The sequence below is a fragment of the Bos indicus x Bos taurus genome, chromosome 13 (genome assembly GCF_003369695.1).
Source record: "Bos indicus x Bos taurus breed Angus x Brahman F1 hybrid chromosome 13, Bos_hybrid_MaternalHap_v2.0, whole genome shotgun sequence".
Classification (NCBI taxonomy): Eukaryota; Metazoa; Chordata; class Mammalia; order Artiodactyla; family Bovidae; genus Bos; species Bos indicus x Bos taurus.
This window is the reverse complement of record NC_040088.1, coordinates 22882275-22904053: the sequence shown is the minus strand read 5'-3', so window position 1 is coordinate 22904053 and position 21779 is coordinate 22882275. Positions and strand designations below refer to the sequence as shown.

General features: G+C 38.9%; 1 protein-coding gene across 1 annotated transcript in view; it reads left to right on the top strand.

Moving 5' to 3' along the window:
- Positions 1-21779, top strand: part of CSNK2A1 (casein kinase 2 alpha 1) — a 59343-nt gene that overhangs the window by 23814 nt on the left and 13750 nt on the right. Inside the window, exons 2-7 of the mRNA XM_027558916.1 lie at positions 8804-9015; positions 11276-11387; positions 15530-15631; positions 16146-16196; positions 17381-17440; positions 18904-18987. Of these exons, the coding sequence (XP_027414717.1) occupies positions 8915-9015; positions 11276-11387; positions 15530-15631; positions 16146-16196; positions 17381-17440; positions 18904-18987 (510 nt within the window). The 5' untranslated portion in view covers positions 8804-8914. The remainder of the gene's footprint in view (positions 1-8803; positions 9016-11275; positions 11388-15529; positions 15632-16145; positions 16197-17380; positions 17441-18903; positions 18988-21779) is intronic.

The following is a 21779-nucleotide window of genomic DNA, read 5'->3' as shown; positions in this document are numbered from 1 at the left end:
TACACCATTAATCCAGTCCACCCAGAGCTGTTGATTTTACACGATAAATTTTGTTCATCTTAATTAGTTCTTTTATCTCCATTGCTACCACCATAGGTCAGGCTTTCATCATCTCTGTCACATAGGCTACTGTTGATAACTTTCCTGTTTCCCCAAATGTATTCTCTCTGCCTGTCTCACACCAGCCAGAATAAACTTACTCAAAATGTACATACAGGTCACTTGTCTGTGTAAAACTCTTCAATGAATTTCCATTGTCCTTAATCTATAGGTAAAATCTTAAAGGCATGTTCATCTCACCCTTTTCTGCCTTGCTCATTATTATATTCCCACAGCCTAGCACAGTACTTCTTCATAGAAGATGCTCATATAGTTAAAGGGATGAACAAAGGAAGGAATGTCTGAAAGAACCAAATCTGTAGTTGAGAGATTTAGCTCATCCCTGTATTTCCTTCTTGTTAGGCTGCATGTAAATGTAGTTCAGTTGCTAAGTCGTGTCCAATTCTTTGCAACCTCATGAACTGGAGCATGCCAGGCATCCCTGTCCTTCACTGTCCCCTAGAGTTTGCTCATACTCATGTCCATAGAGTTAGTGATGCCATCCAACCATCTTATCCTCTGTTGCCTCTTCTCCTTTTGCCCTCAATTTTTCCCAGTATCAAGGTCTTTTCAATGAGTCCCAGCATCAGGTGGTCAAGGTATTGGAGCTTCAGCATCAGTCCTCCCAGTGAATAATCAAGAGTTGATGTCCTTTAGGATTGACTGGTGGTTTTGTTTGTTTGTTTTAACCCTAAATTAGTTATTTTTATTTATTTTATTTTTGGCTCTGCTGGATCTGTGGTATGGCACACAGGGTTAGTTCCCCACAGAATGTGGGATCTTCCCAGACCAGGGATGGAACCTACATCCACTGCATTGGAAGGCAGATTCTTAACTCCTGTATCACCAGGGAAGTCTTAGGATTGACTGGTTGGATCTCCTTGCTGTACAGGGGACTCTCAGGAGTCTTCTCCACCACCACAGTTCAAAAGCATCAGTTCTTCAGCGCTCATGCTTCTCTGTGGCCCAACTCTCACATCCATACATGACTACGGGAAAAACCATAGCGTTGACTAGACAGACCTTTGTCAGCAAAGTGATATCTCTGCTTTTTGCTATCTAGGTTTGTCAGAGCTTTTCTTCCAGGGAACAAGGGTCTTTTAATTTCATGACTGCAGTCACCATCCCGAGTGATTTTGGAGCCCAAGAAAATAAAATCTGTAAACAGTTCCTAGTTGTTCCCCATCTATTTGCTGTAAAGTGTTAGGACTAGATGCCATAATCTTAGTTTTTTGTATGTTAAGCCAGCTTTTTCACTCTCTTCTTTCACCTTCATTTAGAGGCTATTTAGTTCTTCTTCACTTTCTGCCATTAGAGTGATATTTTCTGCATATCTGAGGATGCTATTTCTCCTGGCAGTTTTGATTCCAGCTTGGAATTAATTGAGCCCAGCATTTTGCATGATGTACTCTGCATAGAAATTAAATAAGCAGTGTGACAGTATACAGTCTTGACATACTCCTTTCCCAGTTTTCAACCAGTCCGTGGTTCCATGTCTGGTTCTAACCATTGCTTCCTGACCTACATACAGGTTTCTCAGGAGACAAGTAAGGTGGTCTGGTATTCCCATCTCTTGAAGAATTTTTCACACAATCAAAGGCCTTATCGTAGTCAATGAAGCAGAAGTAGATGTTTATCTGGAATTCCCTTGCTTCTTCTGTGATCCAACAGATATTGGCAGTTTGATCTCTTGTTTCTCTGCCCTTTCTAAATCTAGGTTCTACATCTGGAAGTTTTCGGTTCATGTACTGCTGAAGCCTAGCGTGAAGGATTTTGACCATTACCTTACTAGCATGTGAAATGACCACAGTTGTACAGTAGTTTGAACAGTCTTTGGCATTGCCTTTTTTTGGAATTGGAATAAACACTAACCGTTTGCAGTCCTGTGGCCACTACTGAGTTTTCCAAGTTTGCTGACATATAGAGTGCAGTTCTTTAACAGTATCATCTTTTAGGGTTTGAAATAGCTCAGCTGGAATTCCATCACTTCCACTAGCTTTATTCATAATAATGCTTTTTAAGGCTCACTTGACTTCACTCTCCAAGATGCTCGGTTCTGATGAGTGACCACATCATTGTGGTTATCCAGGTCATTAAGACCTTTTTTGTGTAGTTCCTCTGTGTATTTTTGCATGAAATGTTCCCTTGGTATCTCTAAGTTTCTTGAAGAGATCTCTAGTCTTTCCCATTCTGTGTTTTCCTCTAATTTTTTGCACTGTTCACTTAAGAAGGCTCTCTTATCTCTCCTTGCTCTTCTTTGAAACTCTGCATTCAGTTGAATTTATCTTTCCATTTCTCCTTTGCCTTTCACTTCTTTTCTCAGCTATTTGTAAGGCCTCCTCAGACAACCATTTTGCCTTTTTACCTTTCTTTTTCTTTGGGATGGTTTTGGCCACCACCCCCTGTATAGTAATATGGATCTCTGTCCATAGGTCTCCAGGCACTCTGTCTACCAGTTGTAATCTCTTGAATCTGTTCATCCCCTCCACTGTATAATCATAAGAGATTTGACTTAAGTCATAGCTGAATGACTTAGTGGTTTTCCCTGCTTTCTTGAATTTACACCTGAATTTTGCGATAAGGAGTTCATGATATGAGCTACGTCAGCTCCAGGTCTTGTTTTGCTGACTGTATAGAGCATGTGAATATCCATACATATTTATAGAGGTGCAAGTGAAGTAGTATTTCTGAGTTAGAATAATTTTTATCATCTTTTTTCCATCTTCACATCCCCTCTTTACTCCGTTCCATCACCCTCCCTCACCCCTCCTTGTACCATTTTACTTATCTGAAGTTGCTGGGCTATGTAGTTCAGAAATATACACATGCACACACACCCATTTTCTTCTCCCCACATAATTAACGAAGGCCAGCTATTTGAAATTCATGTGAATGACTCTTACTCTAAGCAGATTACTTGGTATGCATGACAATAAAGTAAAGTACTGCTTTGAGTTGCTGCAAAACAACCATTTGTCCTCCCAGTGGAGGATCAAATCCCCCTGTTCATAAATTAGGTCCCTGTTGATGAGGCACAAAGCTGCAAATGTCAGTTAAGCAGGTATTTGAGGATCTCAGGAGTTTCGTTAGTGAATAGTCTTGCTCTGCTCTTCTCAGAGAATACCAAGGCTGTATGAGAGCCGAAGACTTGGTGGTTAGAGTGTGATTGATATTTGGTCTATTAAAGGAGTTCGGGAATATTTTCCACTTGAGTCAGATGATTTCCATGGAGAAATGAGTCTCATTTTGTAATGGCGTGTCCACCCATAAGTTGGCTCTCAGAGGCTGGGAGTTAACCTCAACTCCTATAATTTTTGTAAATGAAGTGAAGAAAACTAAAATTGAAGAGCACAGCCTTTAAAGGCCAGGCTTCTGCTTATTAGTTTCCACAACAATGGTATAGTAAGCATTTAATGTTAATTTACATTGTATTTGGTGTTTCTGAGCCCTTTTTAGAAGAATATCTCACTTGAGTAAGTGCAATTAGACAAGTTTTATAAGTGATGAATCAAAGCTGGAAGAAGCCCAGTAGAGGTCCTGCAGTCAATTAGGGATTTGAACCTAGGACTTGACTACTCATTTCATCACCCTATTGCATCTAATCCCAGTTATTAAATTTGTGCTGATTTTGTAAACTTGTTAAGTTCATAGGGGAAGAGCTTTGAGACCCACAGTTAAAGGTCGTGTTATAGGTATAGAATATCAACAGAAAGAATAAATTTTAAAGCAGTATAGAAACTGAAGAGGAAGATACTGTTGCAGAGAAGAAGGTAAGAATTTAAAAGTATCTAATATCATTATAATTTATAAATTCCCAGGACAGTATTTCTCCTGGCTTAATGCTGTTGTCTCTACTGTTTTGGCTGTTTGTGCATATACACACACCTTTACTCATCTCCCTAGTGTCTTTTGCTGTTTTTAGTGCAGGGATAATAAATCACCAAGAAACCAACAGCCCTAAAGCACAAATGACCTTGTTTCTTTGGGAAAAAGGAAAGTTAAAAGTGTCTGCTTTCTGGTTTTTTGCTTGTTTGGGGTATATGTGTCTGTTTATAATTAATCGATATTAGATAAAGATAAATTAGGTTATTATCACTCAGGTTGTTTTATAAAACCAAAGAAATAATTTGGAAATATTTTAAAGGCAGTTTTGGTCCACTTCTTAATAACTATCTGAACCATGTTGTTGTAATTTCTGGCCATATAAATTGTATACTTAAGGGACAGCAGAGGTCAGCAGAGGTGGTTATATTGGGTTTTATGAATGGGGGAATCCATAAGTAGACAAATGGATCTTTTGGCCTCAGGTATTGTGAGGGGAGTGGGAGTATCACTGTTTGCTACACTTCTGGAGTATATCGTTAACCCTTGCTCTGGTCTCTCATGCTCTTCCTCTAAAGCCTTAAGCCACTGAAACTAGGTATAAGGAGACAACACTGGTTTCTCTTTTGGTGTAATAGCTAAGCTCCAACTTAAATACAAAGTGGAGAGAACATGCAGATTGCTGTAAATGAGTTCTCAAGTAGGCAGAATTCTACACACTTTATTAACTTACTGAATCATCACCACAAACCTGAGAGGTAAATAGTTATCTCTTGATGTGTAGTCTGGTTGAACATTGTCAGCTCCTTCTAACTGTGTGTCCTTTGGCAAGTTACTTTAATCTTTTCTTCACTATTTTCCTCATCCTGTAAATTGGAAATAATAGTAACCTTTCCTTACCATTTCCTCATGTGGTAAGGATTATGAAATATTCACACAAAGCACATAATGAATGCCTGTAGATGTTAGCTTTTGTTATCTAACTAGTTTATGATTACTTGGCAAAAACAAGTTACTGTCACAAGAAACAGAAGTTCGGTTTCTGGTCCTTATTCTGCTATTAAGTAGCTATGTGATTGTAGGCAAATTTTCCTCTGAGGTAAATGAGCCTCAGCTTTCTAATACTCGTTGTTTAAAAACTTTTTATTTGGAAGTAACTTCAAATTTACATGAGACCAAAATAAAAATAGTACGGATAGGACATCAAAAGCACAGACAAGACAGAAGAGACAGATTAGACTTCATCAAAATTTGAAAGTTTTGTGCATCAAAGAATACAATCAGCAGCTTACAAACACAAACCGCAGGGCTTCTTTGATGGCTCAGTGGTAAAGAACCCACCTGCAACCCAGGAGATGCAGGTTCGATCCGTGGTCTGGGAAGATCCCACTTGCCACGGAGCTACTAAGCCCATAAGCCACAACCACTGAGCCTGTGCTCTAGAGCCGATGCTCCGCAACAGGAGAAGCCACTGCACTGAGAAACCCGTGGACTGAACTAGAGAGTAGCCCCTGCTCTCCGCAACTAGAGAAAAGCCCACACAGCAACCGGGACCCATCACGGCCAAAAAACAAGTAAATTATTTTTTTTAAAAAGAGACAAATCACAGAACGTGAGAAAATATTTGCAAATAATATATCTGATAAGGGATTAATGTCCAAAATATATAAGGAACTTCTGCAGCTTCAGTTCAGTTCAGTCGCTCAGTCGTGTCCGACTCTTTACGACCCCATGAATCGCAGCACGCCAGGCCTCCCTGTCTATCACCAACTCCCGGAGTTCACTCAGACTCACATCCATCGAGTCAGTGATGCCATCGAGCCACCTCATCCTCTGTCGTCCCCTTCTCCTCCTGCCCCCAATCCCTCCCAGCATCAGAGTCTTCTCCAATGAGTCAGCTCTTCACATGAAGTGGCCAAAGTACTGGAGTTTCAGCTTTAGCATCATTCCTTCCAAAGAAATCCCAGGGCTGATCTCCTTCAGAATGGACTGGTTGGATCTCCTTGGAGTCCAAGGGACTCTCAAGAGTCTTCTCCAACACCACAGTTCAAAAGCATCAATTCGGCACTCAGCTTTCTTCACAGTCCCAACTCTCACATCCATACATGACCACAGGAAAAACCATAGCCTTGACTAGACGGACCTTTGTTGGCAAAGTAATGTCTCTGCTTTTCAATATGCTATCTAGGTTGGTCATAACTTTTCTTCCAGGGAGTAAGCATCTTTTAATTTCATGGCTGCAGTCACCATCTGCAGCTTAACCCCCCCACCCCAACCACCAAAGAAAAAACAGTTAAAATACTTGCATAGTCATCTCTGAATAAGATAAATGGCCGATAAACACTTGAAAAAGTGCTCAGTATCACTAATCGTTAGGAAAGTACCAGTCAAAATTACAATGAGATACTACTTTATACCTGTTAAGATGGCTGCTATTTTTTTTAAAAAGCTATTACTTGGAGAGGATGTGGAGAAATTGGAATCTTTGTGCATTGCTGTTGGGAATATAAAATGATGCAGCCACTGTGGAAAAGAGTGTGCTGGTTCCTCAAGAAATTAAAGGTAGCATTGCCATATGATCCACAATTCCACCCGGAAGAATTGAAAGCAGAAACTCCAGAAGATATTTGTACATCACTTTTTCTAGCAGCATTATGCACAATAGCCTAAAGGTAGAAACAACTCAGGTGTCTATTGATGAATCAATGGATAGACAAAAATATACGTACAATGGAGATATTCAGCCTTAAAGAGGAAGGAAATTCTGGCATATGCTACAACATGGATGAACTTGCTAAATGAAAAAAATGAGCCAAATGTAAAAGGACAAGTAGTCTACAATTCCAGTTGTATAAGTTACCTAGAGTAGTCAGACCGAGAATAGAATGGTGGTTATTAGGAGCGCGGGGACGAGGGAGTCGGTGTTCAATGAGTATGGAATTTCAGTTTGGCATGGTGAAAATTTCTGAGGATGGATGGATGTGATGATTGGACAAGAATTTGAAAGTACTTAATGCCTTTTAACTGTATGCTTAAAAATGTTTAAGTTGGTAAATTTTATATATATTTTACAATAGTTTTTAAAAATAACATGTTTCAGCAAAATAAAAATAGTACAAAGAACATGTTACCCCATTTGCTTTATCATGTGTAAGTATACTCTTGTACATACCTACTGTCTAAATTCCAGTTTTGTCATTTGACCTGATAGTATTGTTTTTTATAGCATTTCTCCCCCTCTAGTACAGGATACAGTCTAGTCTAGGGTAGGACATTGTATATAGTTGCCATGTCTCTTTCAGTTCAGTTCAGTTCAGTTCAATCTCTCAGTCGTGTCCGACTATTTGTGATCCCATGAATCGCCATGAATCGCAGCACGCCAGGCCCCACCAACTCCTGGAGTTCACTCAGACTCACGTACATTGAGTCAGTGAGTCCAGCCATCTCATCCTCTTTCTTCCCCTTCTCCTCCTGCCCCCAATCCCTCCCAGCATCAGAGTCTTTTCCAGTGAGTCAACTCTTCACATGAGGTGGCCAAAGTACTGGAGCTTCAGCCCCAGCATCATTCCTTCCAAAGAACACCCAGGACCGATCTCCTTTAGAATGGATTGGTTGGATCTCCTTGCAGTCCAAGGGACTCTCAAGAGTCTTCTCCAACACCACAGTTCAAAAGCATCAATTCGACACTCAGCTTTCTTCACAGTCCAACTCTCACATCCATACATGACCACAGGAAAAACCATAGCCTTGACTAGACGTACCTTTGTTGGCAAAGTAATGTATCTGCTTTTGAATATGCTATCTAGGTTCCTTTATCTTTTATAATATTTACATTTTTGGAGAGCACAGTATATTATTCCCCACTCCTGACTTTTCTTAATAGAAGCTTCCTCATTTTCTGTTTGTGTTTTCCTTGTAATTAGATTGAGGTTACACAGTCTAGGCCAAAATATGCACGGCCTAGAGACTCATTACATTTTTTAAAAATATGATTGTGTTTATTCAGATTTATGCATTGGACAGTGTCCCATCAAACAAACAGAGGGGAGTTCCCTCAATACATTTGTAGTTAAATGCAGAGTTAAGGGAATCAAGAAACACTATAGGACTCTTAGAGAATGGAGATAACTGGATTGGAGTGGTTGGTGATGAAGGAGACTTCATTTTTTACTGGTTTGGTAGAAAGCACGTTTCTGAAATTTCACCAGCTTTTCCTGGGTATAAAATTTTGCGTTAGTTCAGCCAATATATATTACCAATTTGTATTAAGCTTGCTCATATATTAAATAAATCAGGAGAAAATTAATGTTTTTTTAATGAAGTGTTTTTCTCAAATGATGATCACCAGCCTATCGATTATTACATAAGGTTCCCCAAATAATAAAATAACATTGAACTTTGATGTATGAGAGCAAGTGTTTATTCCCTTCCTGGTTTCATCAAATATTAGAGTAAGACTAAGGTTTATACTCAACTTTGCCACCATTCTAGAGCCGTTTAGCACCCCTCTTTGAGCTGTAGAAAACTGCTGAAAGCTTTTTGTAGAATGTGTAAATAGTAGCAATGGTGATGGGTGTAACCTCAATGCCATTCTTCGCTTTCAGACTGCAAGAGCATCCAAGCTTTTGATGAGGAGGTAACAGGCTACTTTGTAGGATAGGATCAGGGCCAGTATAGGCTTAGATATGTTTCTTAGAGTTCTGTTGTTTTACTTTTTCCCCATGTTTTAGGAAATACTGATTGGCACAGTTGGGATACATTCATTGGTTAACCAGTAGAGAGTCTGAGGTATACTTGAGACCATTACTGTAAGATGACTTTTTTTCTTCCCATATGCTTTTCAAAAATGGTTCCTTGGCATTTATGTGTTTTGTTTCTGCAGTTTTGAAGAAAACAGGTCTGAAACAAGGTCTTACTCCCCAGCTGCCTCTCAACACAGTGACTACCAGCTCTCCAGATACCAAGTCCAGCTTTGTCCGCCAACCTGTCTGACATGTCGGGACCCGTGCCAAGCAGAGCCAGAGTTTACACAGATGTTAATACACACAGACCCCGAGAGTACTGGGATTACGAGTCACATGTGGTGGAATGGGGGTAATAATTTCCATTCACTTCACTGTACTCATCCAAAGGGCTGACTGTGGTGAATTTGTTGAGTAATTTACGTCAGAAATTCCCTGACTGCATTTATAAACCTCAAGATTGAACCCAGTTTTTGGTTTCTTCTGCAATAAAGAAACAGGTTATTGGCTTTGGCAAATTAAAGTTTTGATGGGTTATCATTTAAAAATCATTTCAATCTTTTATTATTTTTTTCTCTGATATATATATAAAGCTGGTAACAAAGTTACCTATTAGCTTGCTCAGCTAAAGGCTTTGCAGTTAGATGAGAATTAATACTTGAGAGAGTTTGAAAATACTAGACTCTTACATAAAAGAATTTTTGAGGTCAGAGAATGTTGTCCCATGATGATACTGATGGATAAAACAGTTCTCCAGAAAGGTGTCCTCTTTCTGATGAGAAGCAAAATTAAAATCTTAAAACATTTGCCCTTATCATGAGACTAGCCATGTGTAACATGGAATTCAGCCCCTTTTCCATTCTGAACAGTTTCAGTCTGCCTGAACAGCTATATTTGCCCTTCTAATCCTCTGTGCAGTCTCATCTGGATTTTTGCATATCTTGTCCCAGCATAGTATGTACTTACTAAAACTGATCGGGTTGTATGTTTTGTGATAAAATTATTTTGATATTCAAATACAAAAGATAGCAATTTGAAAACTCAGTAAAGCTGCAGCTCCTATATGTTATATTTTATATTTGTCCACATGTGATTTTCATAGCATGTGAGTGTTTACAGACAGTCTTCAAAAATTATCATAGGTCATTAAAATTATCATTTTAATCCTGATGATGAATATGATGATGGCCGTAATTCTTAACAGTAGGTATATTGCCTCTGCACAAGGAAGCACAGTGTGCTTCAAAGATGCCATCAAGAACTGTGGTACAGTGCCAATAAGTGTTACTGATAATCTTAATTTTCCTTTATATCACATGCTTTGGACTCTAGGAATATCTGAGTTTTACTGCAGAAATTTCAGCCACTGTCTTCAAATTAAGTGCATTGTGCTTAGTTCTGCTTAAATGACACTAAACAACCCTTTTGAGTTTTTGGCTTAGTGCTGTTTGCTTGGTTGCATTGATCTAGGGCCCTCCCACAGGAAAAGAACTCAACCAGAACTAAGCTTCCTTCCTTAGACCTGTGATGATTATTATATTGTCCATTGTCCGTAGTACCTTTTGCCTTCTCTGTTCATTCACTTTCTTTATAGTTGCTTGAGGAAAATGAACGGTGGATTTTTTACATGTTGGATTTTCAAGGGTCTGCAGCAGGAGTAAATAGCATTTAGGCCTTATTGAAAAGGCTGTCATTCTTTAGAGCAAACTCCTCTAAGTTGTAAGCAGAGACAAAGAAAAAGTGTTGGCATTTTCCCTTATTCCTTTTCACCTCAGATGTTGCTTTGTGGTCTTGGAATGTGGGTGAAGGTAGCGGGAGGAGCACCAGACTCTGACTCGTGTTCTGTAATGTGGTTTGCAAACTCCAGTACATGCACTGTCCTCAGAGCCTTGGAGAACAAGTTGGCGGTCAGACCTATATGTTTGAAAGCCGCTTATCTGCAAAGAGACCCATTAAAAGTCAGCAACTCCCAAAGTGTGGCTGAACTTACAGCACATGTTGACTTCTTGCTAGATGCCACCAGTGGGCAAGGCTGTGGGGGGCAGGAATATAATAAAAATTATTTTCCAAGGGGAAAGCTGTCTGTTGTTGGAGATAAACATACATAACAAACCCCAATACAAGCTATCTATGTGTGGTATGTCAGTAGAAATATAAACAGCTTGGGATTTGAAAGAATAACTGAAAGACTTTAATTTTTTAATTCTGGGATTTGGAAGACACATTTTTAATTGGCCAACGTACAAAATACAAAGAAACAATTAAGGAATTATTTGAAATAGTCTTATTTCTTTTACTCTACTGGGTATAGTTTTGTACGGACTTCTCTGGTGGCTCAGATGATAAAGAATCTGCCTGCAACGTGGGAGGCTGGGATTTGATCCCTGGGTGGAGAAGATCCCCTGGAGAAGGGAAGGGCTACCCACTTCAGTATTCTTGTCTGGGAAATCCCATGGAAAGAGGAGCCTATAATCCATGCAGCTGTAATCCATGGGGTCGCAAAGAGTCGTACTCAACTGAGCGACTGACACTTGACAGTTTTGTAAATTGAAATAGTACTTGATAATTTGAACTTTGTAAATCACTGTAACTTTGATTCTTTTTGTTCCCAGAAATCAAGATGACTACCAGCTGGTTAGAAAATTAGGTCGGGGTAAATACAGTGAAGTATTTGAAGCCATCAACATCACAAATAATGAAAAAGTTGTTGTTAAAATTCTCAAGGTAAGTACAAAAAGATTGTAATTCAGAGGTTTTAAGTAGCATTTGAAGGTATTTTTCTAGTGCTTTTAATGCCTTTATTTTACTGTTCCTTTGAAGTTGATAGAAGAGATTATCTTCATTTGCCAAATCAGGAAACTGAAGCAAGAGCAGTTTTTTGACTCAAGTCAGATAGAAGAACACTCTACAGGCCACATTGGCCTGTGGGCTACTGGCGTGCAGATTGCTTTAGTTATAACTGTGCTGTGCACTGCCACATACCAGGAACTCAGCATACGGTCCCTTACCACAGAAGCTCCTCCATAATTGACACGAGAAGCAGAGGGCCCCAGACGTTCTCACATGCCAGGAACTCAGCATACAGTCCCTTACCACAGAAGCGCCTCCATAATTGACAGGAGAAGCAGAGGGCCCCAGACGTTCTCAATTTATAGCACCCATATTGCTTCAGTAACTTTGATGATGCCCCTAAGCCAAATGAAACAGGTTTGTTTCTTAAGTGAAGTTCAAATAACTAAAAATAGTATTTCTGTTTCAACTTGGCAGCCTTTTAAAAAACTATACATATGAAGTTAAAGAGAAGAGTAATTTTGTTGTATTCTTCTGTCACCATAATTAATTACTATTGGGATATGTATACCTATTCGTTGCTACACAGCTTCTCATATGGTGGAATCACACTGGACATCGGTAGCCTCATTTCCTGTTCCACACTGGTTTTTGCATAATACTTTTTGTCACAGCAGCTGCTGAAAACCCAGCTTCACAAAGATATGCCATCAAAGAGAATGTAGTGCAGTGTAATTTTGAAGCTGAACTACCTCAAGCTGTGGTAGTGTGCTCAGTGACTGGCAGACCACAAGTAGTAACTGGTGCTTCCCTCAAAAATTAAAAAGCCCACAGAGCACTTATGAATTTTCTGGGGTGTTTTGGTATACCTTTCTTTCTAGAACCAGAGAGTTTAAGTATTTATATCTTATTGTGTGTACAAAGAGAACTAGGCTGAAATCCGGACTTCTAGATTCTAATCCCACTTTAAAAGTGATTAGCCACGGTACTTGTTTTTTTAAGACATGTTTATCTGTGAAAATGAGATAGTCTGGCTTTACCTGTTTTTCTCAGAGTTATTAGGATCAAGCACAAAATTGTATATAGATATATACTTTGGAGATCGAAGTTGTATGTAATTATAAAATGATACTCCTACAGAAAAGTATATGATAGACTGAGGTGATAGATCATTTAGAGTCATATGAAAGGCACAAATAGTGAGTCTTACGGTGTAGAAGACAGTGGTGGTGCTTGGGAAAAGGTCTCTGAAACTGTTTTCAGGGCCTGAGTGAGGAAGATTTGGATTGGTGTGCATGGGAGGGTGGGAGGGAAGCATAATCTAGAATGCACAAGATAAGAGAGGAAGAAATAAGTGAGAGAAATGTTTCATATGGAAGTTTACATAGGAAGTAAACTTGGAAAGGGAGAATAGTGATGACCTGGAAAAGATAACCTCTGCATTCCCTTCCAGCCTAAAAATTACAATTTTTGTCTCTTCTAGGTTGTTGGGAGCCATTAATGGCCTTTAGTGATGGGTGGTTTGGAAAGATTTTTTTATTTAAATCTCCTTCCATTTATTAAGATAAAATTTGCACTGATCACATTAAATTAGGGTTTAAGTGACTTGCCTGGTTTATCACAAACTAGCTTTTGTAAGTTTATAGATTTTAAAGGATTCTATAGGAAAAACGTTTGTAAACCAGGAGCTATTTGCCATCAACCAGCAGTAGGGATATAGCAAGTAGTAGAAAACAGAAAAATTAATGGATTAGTTTCTGGAGAGAGGGGATTCCCTGGTGGCTCAGATGGTACACGTTCTGCCTGCAATGCAGCAGACCCGGATTCAGTCCCTGAGTCAGGAAGATCCCCTGGAGAAGGGAATGGCAACCCACTCTATAGTTTTCTTGCCTGGAAAATGCCATGGATGGAGGAGCCTGGCAGGCTACACTCTATGGGGTTGCAAAGAGTCAGATACAACTGAGCAACTAACACTTTGACTTTCCTGGAGAGGAGAAACATCTCCTAGATACTCTAGCAGATGAGAAAGATATAGTTGAAGCAAAAAGAAAACTTAAAATTAGCTAAGCTTCCCACCCAGTGTACTGAATTCTAATAGAAGCAAGGCTGAGGCCATGGATTGAATTAAAAATGGAATTCACGGTTAGTCTAATAAAATAGCTTTCATTTATTGAATGCCTACTTTGCATTGGACTTTTTTTTTACTTTTTGTCCACCCAAGGTCCTCATTGGTGTGCATGGACTTTGTCTAATTATGGCAACCGGGGGTTACTCTCTAGTTGTGGTGCAGTGGCTTATCTTGCTGCAGAGCACGGGCTCTAGGGCACACGGGCTTCAGGAGTTGTGACATGCATGCTCAGTAGCTCTGCAGCATGTGGAATCTCCCCAGGCAAGGGATTGAACCTGTGTCCCCTGCATTGGTAGGCGACTTCTCTGCCATTGAACTACCAGAGAAGTCCCCGAATTGGGCCCTTTTCTAGCTGTGGTATTGACATCACAATTCTGCAAGACTGGTGTAAAGTTCAGAAATACTTAAGTATCTTTCCCAAAGCTGCACAGCTACAAAGCCAGGTTTTGAGGACAGTCTGTTTCTAAAACTTTCTCCTTTCTGCTGTACCATGTGATTAGGACTCAAGGTTTAAAAAGTCTGCAGTATTGTTTAGTAGTCCCTAGACCTAAATCATCAACCTGGGAAATGTCTAAAAATAGCTCTCCAGCTCTGTTCTCAAGATTCTGATTAAGTGGGTCTGTACAGTTTGTATGTTAAAAACTCCAGGTTGATCATCAAAGTTTAGTAACCAGTAGTCTTGTTAAAGAAGAGATATTACATGTTTACAATAATTTCTAAGAAGTGTATACTGTGTGTCAGTAGTCTTAGGTGACCAAAACTGATGGGAAAGACTCACATGGTCCATTGTGGCAGACACAGGTCACACTGAGCATTTGAAATATGGCTGATCCAAATTGAGATATGCTGTAAGGATAAAATACAGCAATTTTAAAGGCTTAGTACCAAAAAATAATATAAAATGGTTCATTAGTAATTTTTTATATTGATTTAAATATTGAAATAAGATTTTGGATATTTTTTTTGTTAGCCCTAAAATATTAAATGTGGGTGCTAGAATATTTTAAATACACATGTGGGAAAATCCCTAGCAGTCCAGTGGTTCAGACTTTATCCTTTCACTGCCATGACCTCTGAGTTCATTCCCTGGTCAGGAAACTAAGATCCTACAAGTCTCATGGCATGGCCAAAATAGATTGAAAAATAAAAATAAAATACACATGTGGCTTGCATTGTATTTCTTTGGACCAGCACTGTTTTAACTGTTTAGAAAAAAGGCTTTGTAGAGGAGGTGCATTTGGACCACAGCCCTTCTCAGAAAAATGAAAGCAATTTCTGTACTAAAACAGATGTGGAAATGATGGGTGAAGACAAAGAAATATGAAAGATACATTGATTATAAAGCTAAACAGATATTATGTCTCAGCCATATTCTGAGATCTTTTTAGATGTCTCATTTGAGTCTTGCAATAATTTTATAAGTATTCTTATTGATTGTTTTACCTGTAATTGAAAGGTTTAGAAAGGTTATATAACTTGCTCATAAGCACACAGCTAGCAAGTAATGAAAGTAGGAGTCACATTAGGCAATCTGACTCCCAGGCCCACATTTAACCGAAAAGGTTATACTACACAAAGATAGTTTGGCCATCTTTGCTACTGGTCCTGATTTCCTTCATTTCTGTAGGGTGTTTAATAAGACTTAAGAGGAAGGAATGGAAAGAGCCCTGTGTTTCATTCTAATGTTAACACATAAAGAATGATCATCAGAATTAAATGCTAATTCTGCAGAGTTCAGGTGTTTGGAGTACAAATCTTTATTTTCTTTCAATTCAGTATTGCTAAGTAGCTGCAGAGTACCTGGCACAGGACTAGGAGAAGGGGATTCAGAGATGTCTGAGACATTTCCTTCCTTCAAGGAGTTCATAAGCAAGCCATTTGTGTATTATACTACCCGTTGAAATATCCTGAAATAATTGTTTTTAATGATGTACTTTTACCCTTTCAGCCAGTAAAGAAGAAGAAAATCAAGCGTGAAATAAAGATTTTGGAGAATTTGCGAGGCGGTCCCAACATCATCACACTGGCAGACATTGTAAAAGACCCTGTGGTGAGTATAGTAGGCACTAGTAAGGCCCACGAGGGCTGAGGTGGTGTTTGACCTTGAGCACAGCTGGCCTCTTTCTGTTCTTCCCTCTGCCATTAAGTCCTGCTTTAAAAGTGCTTAATCAGTTATACCATTTGACTAGTTTGGGTCTTTCTTTCAAAGAAACCTCCACCCACAGACTATTTCTTATTCTTCTAGGCTAAGAGACTGATAGCACTGGAAACTGAAATGTGTTAATCCATTTTGCAAACTCAGGTCCGATGCCGATGGGCGATGGGCGCATTGTCGGGCTGCCTAGAGCCTGGTGAGACTTCAGCTCCATATCTTCTGTTTGAAATCCATCCCCAAAGTGACCTAAGTGTGGTGATAATCAGAGTGGGGAGGGCTTGTAGCAATAGAGGGTTTCCTACTACTGAGGCGAGGACTGCCAAATTCACCACGTAGTGTCCACAAACATTGTGCCCACTAAAGCTGCCAGGTCTATTGCTAATGTGTGTTTTCTTTTTCTTTCCCCTAGTCACGAACTCCCGCCTTGGTTTTTGAACACGTAAACAACACAGACTTCAAGGTATAATGTATAACCAACCATTTCAAGCTGGGTTTTAGGCCACATAAAAAACCTTTTAGGGATGTTACTGTTAGAAGAGCATCCTTCTAACTTACTTTAAAAGAGCTTTTCATCCTGATACTATTAATTTAAAGATAGACATACTCTTGTACAGTGCCCACTTTGCACATCTTGTATTTTGCTCTTTTATTTGTTTAATGCTCTTTAATGACCAGTGTGTAGGTTTGTCACCATTTGACAGTTTACCATTCATTTGACAGGTCCCACTGATGTCAAACTTAATGAAAGCAACAGCTCATGTTTAATCAGGATCTGGCCTTACAGCATTTTGCTTTAAAAATGACAAAGTTCCAGAAGGAATATATTGTATATATGAAAGCCAGGACTGCTTGCTTATAGCTTAGAATTCCTCAGAAACTTTAGGCTCTTGATCTTAAAAAGAGATGGATGGGAAAGAAAGGGTGGTAGTAAATTCTGCTAAAACACAAACTCCTGCAATAGGTATCTCTGACTTTTAGCCAGTTTCAAATAATTCTCAATTCCAGTACAGTAGAAGAATGTGGGCACTCTCTTGGATTTTAACTTGCAGAAATATTTGATTTGCCTTTGCACAAGTCCAGTATCAAGAATGTTGGATGTCAATAAATGATTGAATTCTTATGCTGAGAGGACAAAAACAAGGAAGAAAAGTTTACTTTCAAATTGGGACAGAAATATTCTGTTAAATTGTCCTGATGTGTTTGGCAACAAGCCATCTGCGTACCCACTGGTGATCTGCAGTGGCTATGACTGTGTAGACCAAAGGTGGGTTAATTCCCTACTAAGGAGGTTATGTATTTGCCCATATTCCTTTTATGAGAAGATCTGGAAGTAAATGAAAAACAAAACTAAGCTGAAAATGTGTATCAGCGCATGTTGCAAATATCAATTGGTATGCTTCCAAAAGTAGATTATAGTTTGAACAATATGAGCTTAAGTAGTTTTTCACTTTTACATATAGAGTTGAAACCCCAAAGTATATCTTTAAAGTTAATGTTATGTTGGAGAAGTAGAGACTGGTAAACAGGTCTTAGAACAGTGGTACATGAGCCAAGTCTTGATTTGAATTACTACAAATGAGGATGAGAAGTTGCCTTCCTTTCAGTACTATTTCATGGCTCAAATGTTGCATTTGTCTTTAACAGCAATTGTACCAGACGTTAACAGACTATGATATTCGATTTTACATGTATGAGATTCTAAAGGTAAGGAATTCTTGAATATTAAATATCTTTGGATTGATCTCCCCTTTGTTAAATAATCCAGATGACTGTAGAAAAGCCAGTGGGTTGACTTTGTAAAATATGTTGGGGTGGGGGAGTCTGTTTCTGTAACTACTTAATAAACTAATAGCATCAGAACTCACGCTGACTGAAAGATAGGGTCTAGTAGGAATATAATTTATAATGCTTTGGAAAGGGTGTTTAGAAGAGAGATTAAAAGACTCCTTAACAAATATTTGTAATCTCTATCAAAAATAATTCCTGATGTACTGGCTTCTGGTATACTTTATTTCACTTAAAATTGGTCAAATAAAACAGTAAACTTTGACTTAACCCTTAAAGAGCCATTGTCCTAAGGATTGTGTGAATCTCTGCTTAGAAGTTGCTGATTTAGAATGAGCTTTGATTTCTAAAGTGGGATCACCAAATATGTTGCTTCCAGTACTCAAAAGATCAGCTTTATAGGTAAGAAAATTGCTAAGAGTTGACTAGTGCCTTACTAAATGAGGGTTGACGTAAAGCCTACATTTGAACTATAGAAGTACCCCAGAGAAACTATGCCAGCAGAAGTATTTTATCTTTCATTGGCTCATGCAGTCTTGTGCCACACAGGACTTCACAAAGTTAAGGATATGCTTGTCTAACCCTGGGTATCATAGGAACCCAAATTGCCCTTGAGAAAGGACAAAAACTTGGCCAGTGACTTCAGCTGGCTTAAAGGCCTGGATTAGCAAACTCCAGAAGTTATGCCACTCACTAGCTTGAAGTTGGACTTGGTTTTCAAATCGTATTTGGTGTCATAAATCAGGAGTTTGCAAACTTCTTTACAAGGCCAAATGGTTTAAAAATTTTTGGCTTTGTGGGTCACAGGGTCTTGGTCACACTACTCAGCTCTGCTGCTGTAGCATGAAAGCAGCCACAGGCAACATGCAAGCAAATAGTTATGGCCATTAAACAATAAAACCATTTATAAAAACCTTCCAATAAAACATTCACAAAAATAAACAGCAGGTCATATTTGGCCCATGGGAGCGTCGTGGTTTGCCGACCTCTGTTGTAGACTCTTAATGCCAGAGATTTACTATTCTTTGAATAAGAGGTTTGTAGTACAGGTCAGGTTTCTTCCTTTGAGGGGCTCATATTTATTAAAATAATCCAGGCTCTCGGTAAGAGGGAGAAATTAGAAGTGATGTAGTTGGTATACACTTTGAGTCTTTAACAAAAAAGATGTTGAAATACCTCTGCAGAAACAGGTCTTCGGAATTTAAGAGTCTGTGGGTTTGCACAAGTCTCTGAAAAATACCTGTGGAACTGATTGTCCTAACCTTGACTCTCAGGAGTGTTGTGAGGCTTGAAGGAAAGCTGAAAGAGAAAGTAAAAGACTTCAACTAAAAAAATCTCTTATACAAGCTAACTCTTCCCTTTTTTACATGTTCCTCCCACAGGCCCTTGATTACTGCCATAGCATGGGGATTATGCACAGAGATGTCAAGCCCCATAATGTCATGATTGATCATGAGCACAGAAAGGTAAAGTGATAGAAGGCCAAGTCTTCTTTATCAGCACAAGAGAGTTAGCAGCCCATTTTTCAACATTTTATCCCTAGCATCTGTCATAGTCTGTGGTACCTATTAGGCACTTGATAAATGTTTGACAACTGAATGAATGAACAAATCAGTGTGGAATCTAAAATACGGCACAAATGAACTTGTCTGTGAAACAGACTCACAGCCTGGATGCCAGAGTGAAGTTGGGTGGGGAGGGGTGGGCTGGGAGTATGGAATTAGCAGATGCAAAACTATTATATATAGAATGGATGAGCAACAGGGCCCTATTTTAGAGCACAGGGAACTATATTCAATATCCTGTGATAAACCATATGGAGAAGAATATGGAAAAGAATGTATATAAATGTATAACTGAATCACTTTTCTGTACAGCAGAAATTAACACAACATTGTAAATCAACTAGAATAAAACAAATTTTTAAAAAATCACAATGTTTAAAACTTCATTCATATTCCTATCAAAAATAAAAGAGATTAGTGTTGTGGGTAAAACATTAGTTTGAGTTTTAGTCTTATTTATTGAAAAACTACTCTGTTGGGAAATGGTGTTTCTCATCTGCCTCTTTTTTTCTTATAGGGGTATACAAGTAATATTTGTTGTATGTGCCACTAGGCTATTACGAGGATTAGGTGTGTACAGTTGTAAAATGGATGAAATATTCAGAAACTGCTGATGCAGGTGTCATGAGTATTAGTTGCAGTATAACATTTCTGTTTTTTAAGGTGACCCAAGCCCACCTTTTGTATGCAGTGATGGCTCTCTGTTGCAGGCTTTGGAGATAATAGGTGATTTATTCATTCAGTTAATATCCTGTTACACATTTACACACTGTGTGTAATGGGTACTATTCTAGAGGCTGGGGTGTATGTGTAAAACAAAAAATTCTTGTCCATAGAAGCTTGCATTTGAGGGAGACTGGTGGGATACAGAGTTAAAAGTGGTATGGGAGAAAAATAAAACAGGAATGGGGAGTGTCAGAGGGTGTTGCAATTTTAAACAGGCTGACAAGGAAAAGATTTTGTTAGGAAGGTGACATTTTGTAGAACACTTGAAGGGAATTAGCTGTGCAGTTTTGAGAAGAGGGTATAGCAGACGCTAAAACCCTGAGACAAGAATGTGCCTGGCATATTGAAACAGAACAAGGGTAGAGCTGGGGTAGAATGAACTCGGGGAAGAGAAGAAGGAAATGAGATTGAGAGAGATAAATAGAACCGTATCTTGTAAAACCTTGAAGATCACTGTCAGACCTTTTCTCTGAAGATACAGAGGTTTTTGCAGGGTTTGAGCAGAGGGTTGATAAGTTCTCCGTTCTGTATTTAAAAGTTCACTACACATCTATTAGTACAAAGGATTCCAAATATAGACAGGAATGCAGAGTAACTCAATCTCTCATACATTGCCGGTGGGGATGTTAGGTGGCACACTCATTTTGGAGAATGTCAGTCTGTATTGTTTTATAGTTTGTCAGTTTCTTTAAAAGCTAAACATACGCTTACCAGACAACCCAGTAGTGACATTTATCCCAGAAAAACAGACTGAGATCTATACAGAAACTTTCAGTTGGGTAAATGATTCATTAAACTCTGATGTATCTATACCATTGTAGTATTATTACTGATTAGTAAGAACTCTTGGATAAGTCTCATGCTGAGTGAAAAAAGCAATCTCAAAAATTTAAACTGATGGTTCCATTTCTATAATTCTCACGATGACAGAGTTAGAGAACGGAAGGGTTGCCAGGGGTTAGAAAACAAGAGGAAGGAGTAGCATAAAGGATAACTGTTGTGATGCTCTTTTTCTAATCATGGACTAGATAGGAATCTAGCTGTATGAATCTGCATATGTGATAAAATTGTGTGGAACTATACACACGTGTAAAACTGTTGAAAAGAAAGGTCTCTGAATTGTGTCAGTTTCCTGGCTTTAATATTGTACTGTAGTGACGTAAGATGTTACCATCGGGGAAACTGGTTGAAGGGTACACAGAACATCTCCAGATTCCTATGAATTTATAACCATTTTAAAATATTTTTTAAGAGGATCATTTTGGTTCCTGTGTGGAGAATCGAGGGTAAAAGTGAAAGGTAGACCAGTTAAGAAAAGCAGCTGTTGCAGTGAATCAGAGATTGGTGAAAGCATGGACCAGGGTGGTAGCAGTGGATGTGATGATAGGCTCAAAATCTGATAGAGCCATCAGGATATATTGACAGATTAGATGTGGGATAGAAGGGAGAGAAGAGTCCAGGGTGAAAAGTTTTTAACCTGAATGACAGGATAAATGGAATTACATTTAAGGTAACAGGAGGAGGAGGAGGATTCCATGGGAAAACAGGTTTTGCAGTGAATAATCAGAGTTTTAGTTCTGAGATGTCTTTCAGATGATCAAAGAGAGATGGCTGTTGAGAGGTGTGGGCTAAATATAGGTGGGAATATCAGAGATGGTGTGTGTGAAGCCACAGACCAGAAATAGTCACCTGGGAATACTTCCTGATAAGACAGGAAGCTCAGGAATAGCTCTGATATTAAGATGTTGAAGAGAAAGACTATAAAAAAGCTACATTTTCATATTTTTTGTTATATTTCCCTTTGTTTACTAAAAGAAGACACTGAACCTAATAAACTGAAGTTTTGGAGACAGTGCTGGAACAGTCAGGCGTTACTCAGGCCCTTCTGCTCACACTACAAGTTATGGTCGTGCTTTGCATGAAGGTCAAGTAAGGTGGCCTCTTGTCCTTGCTACTATTGGGGTGGC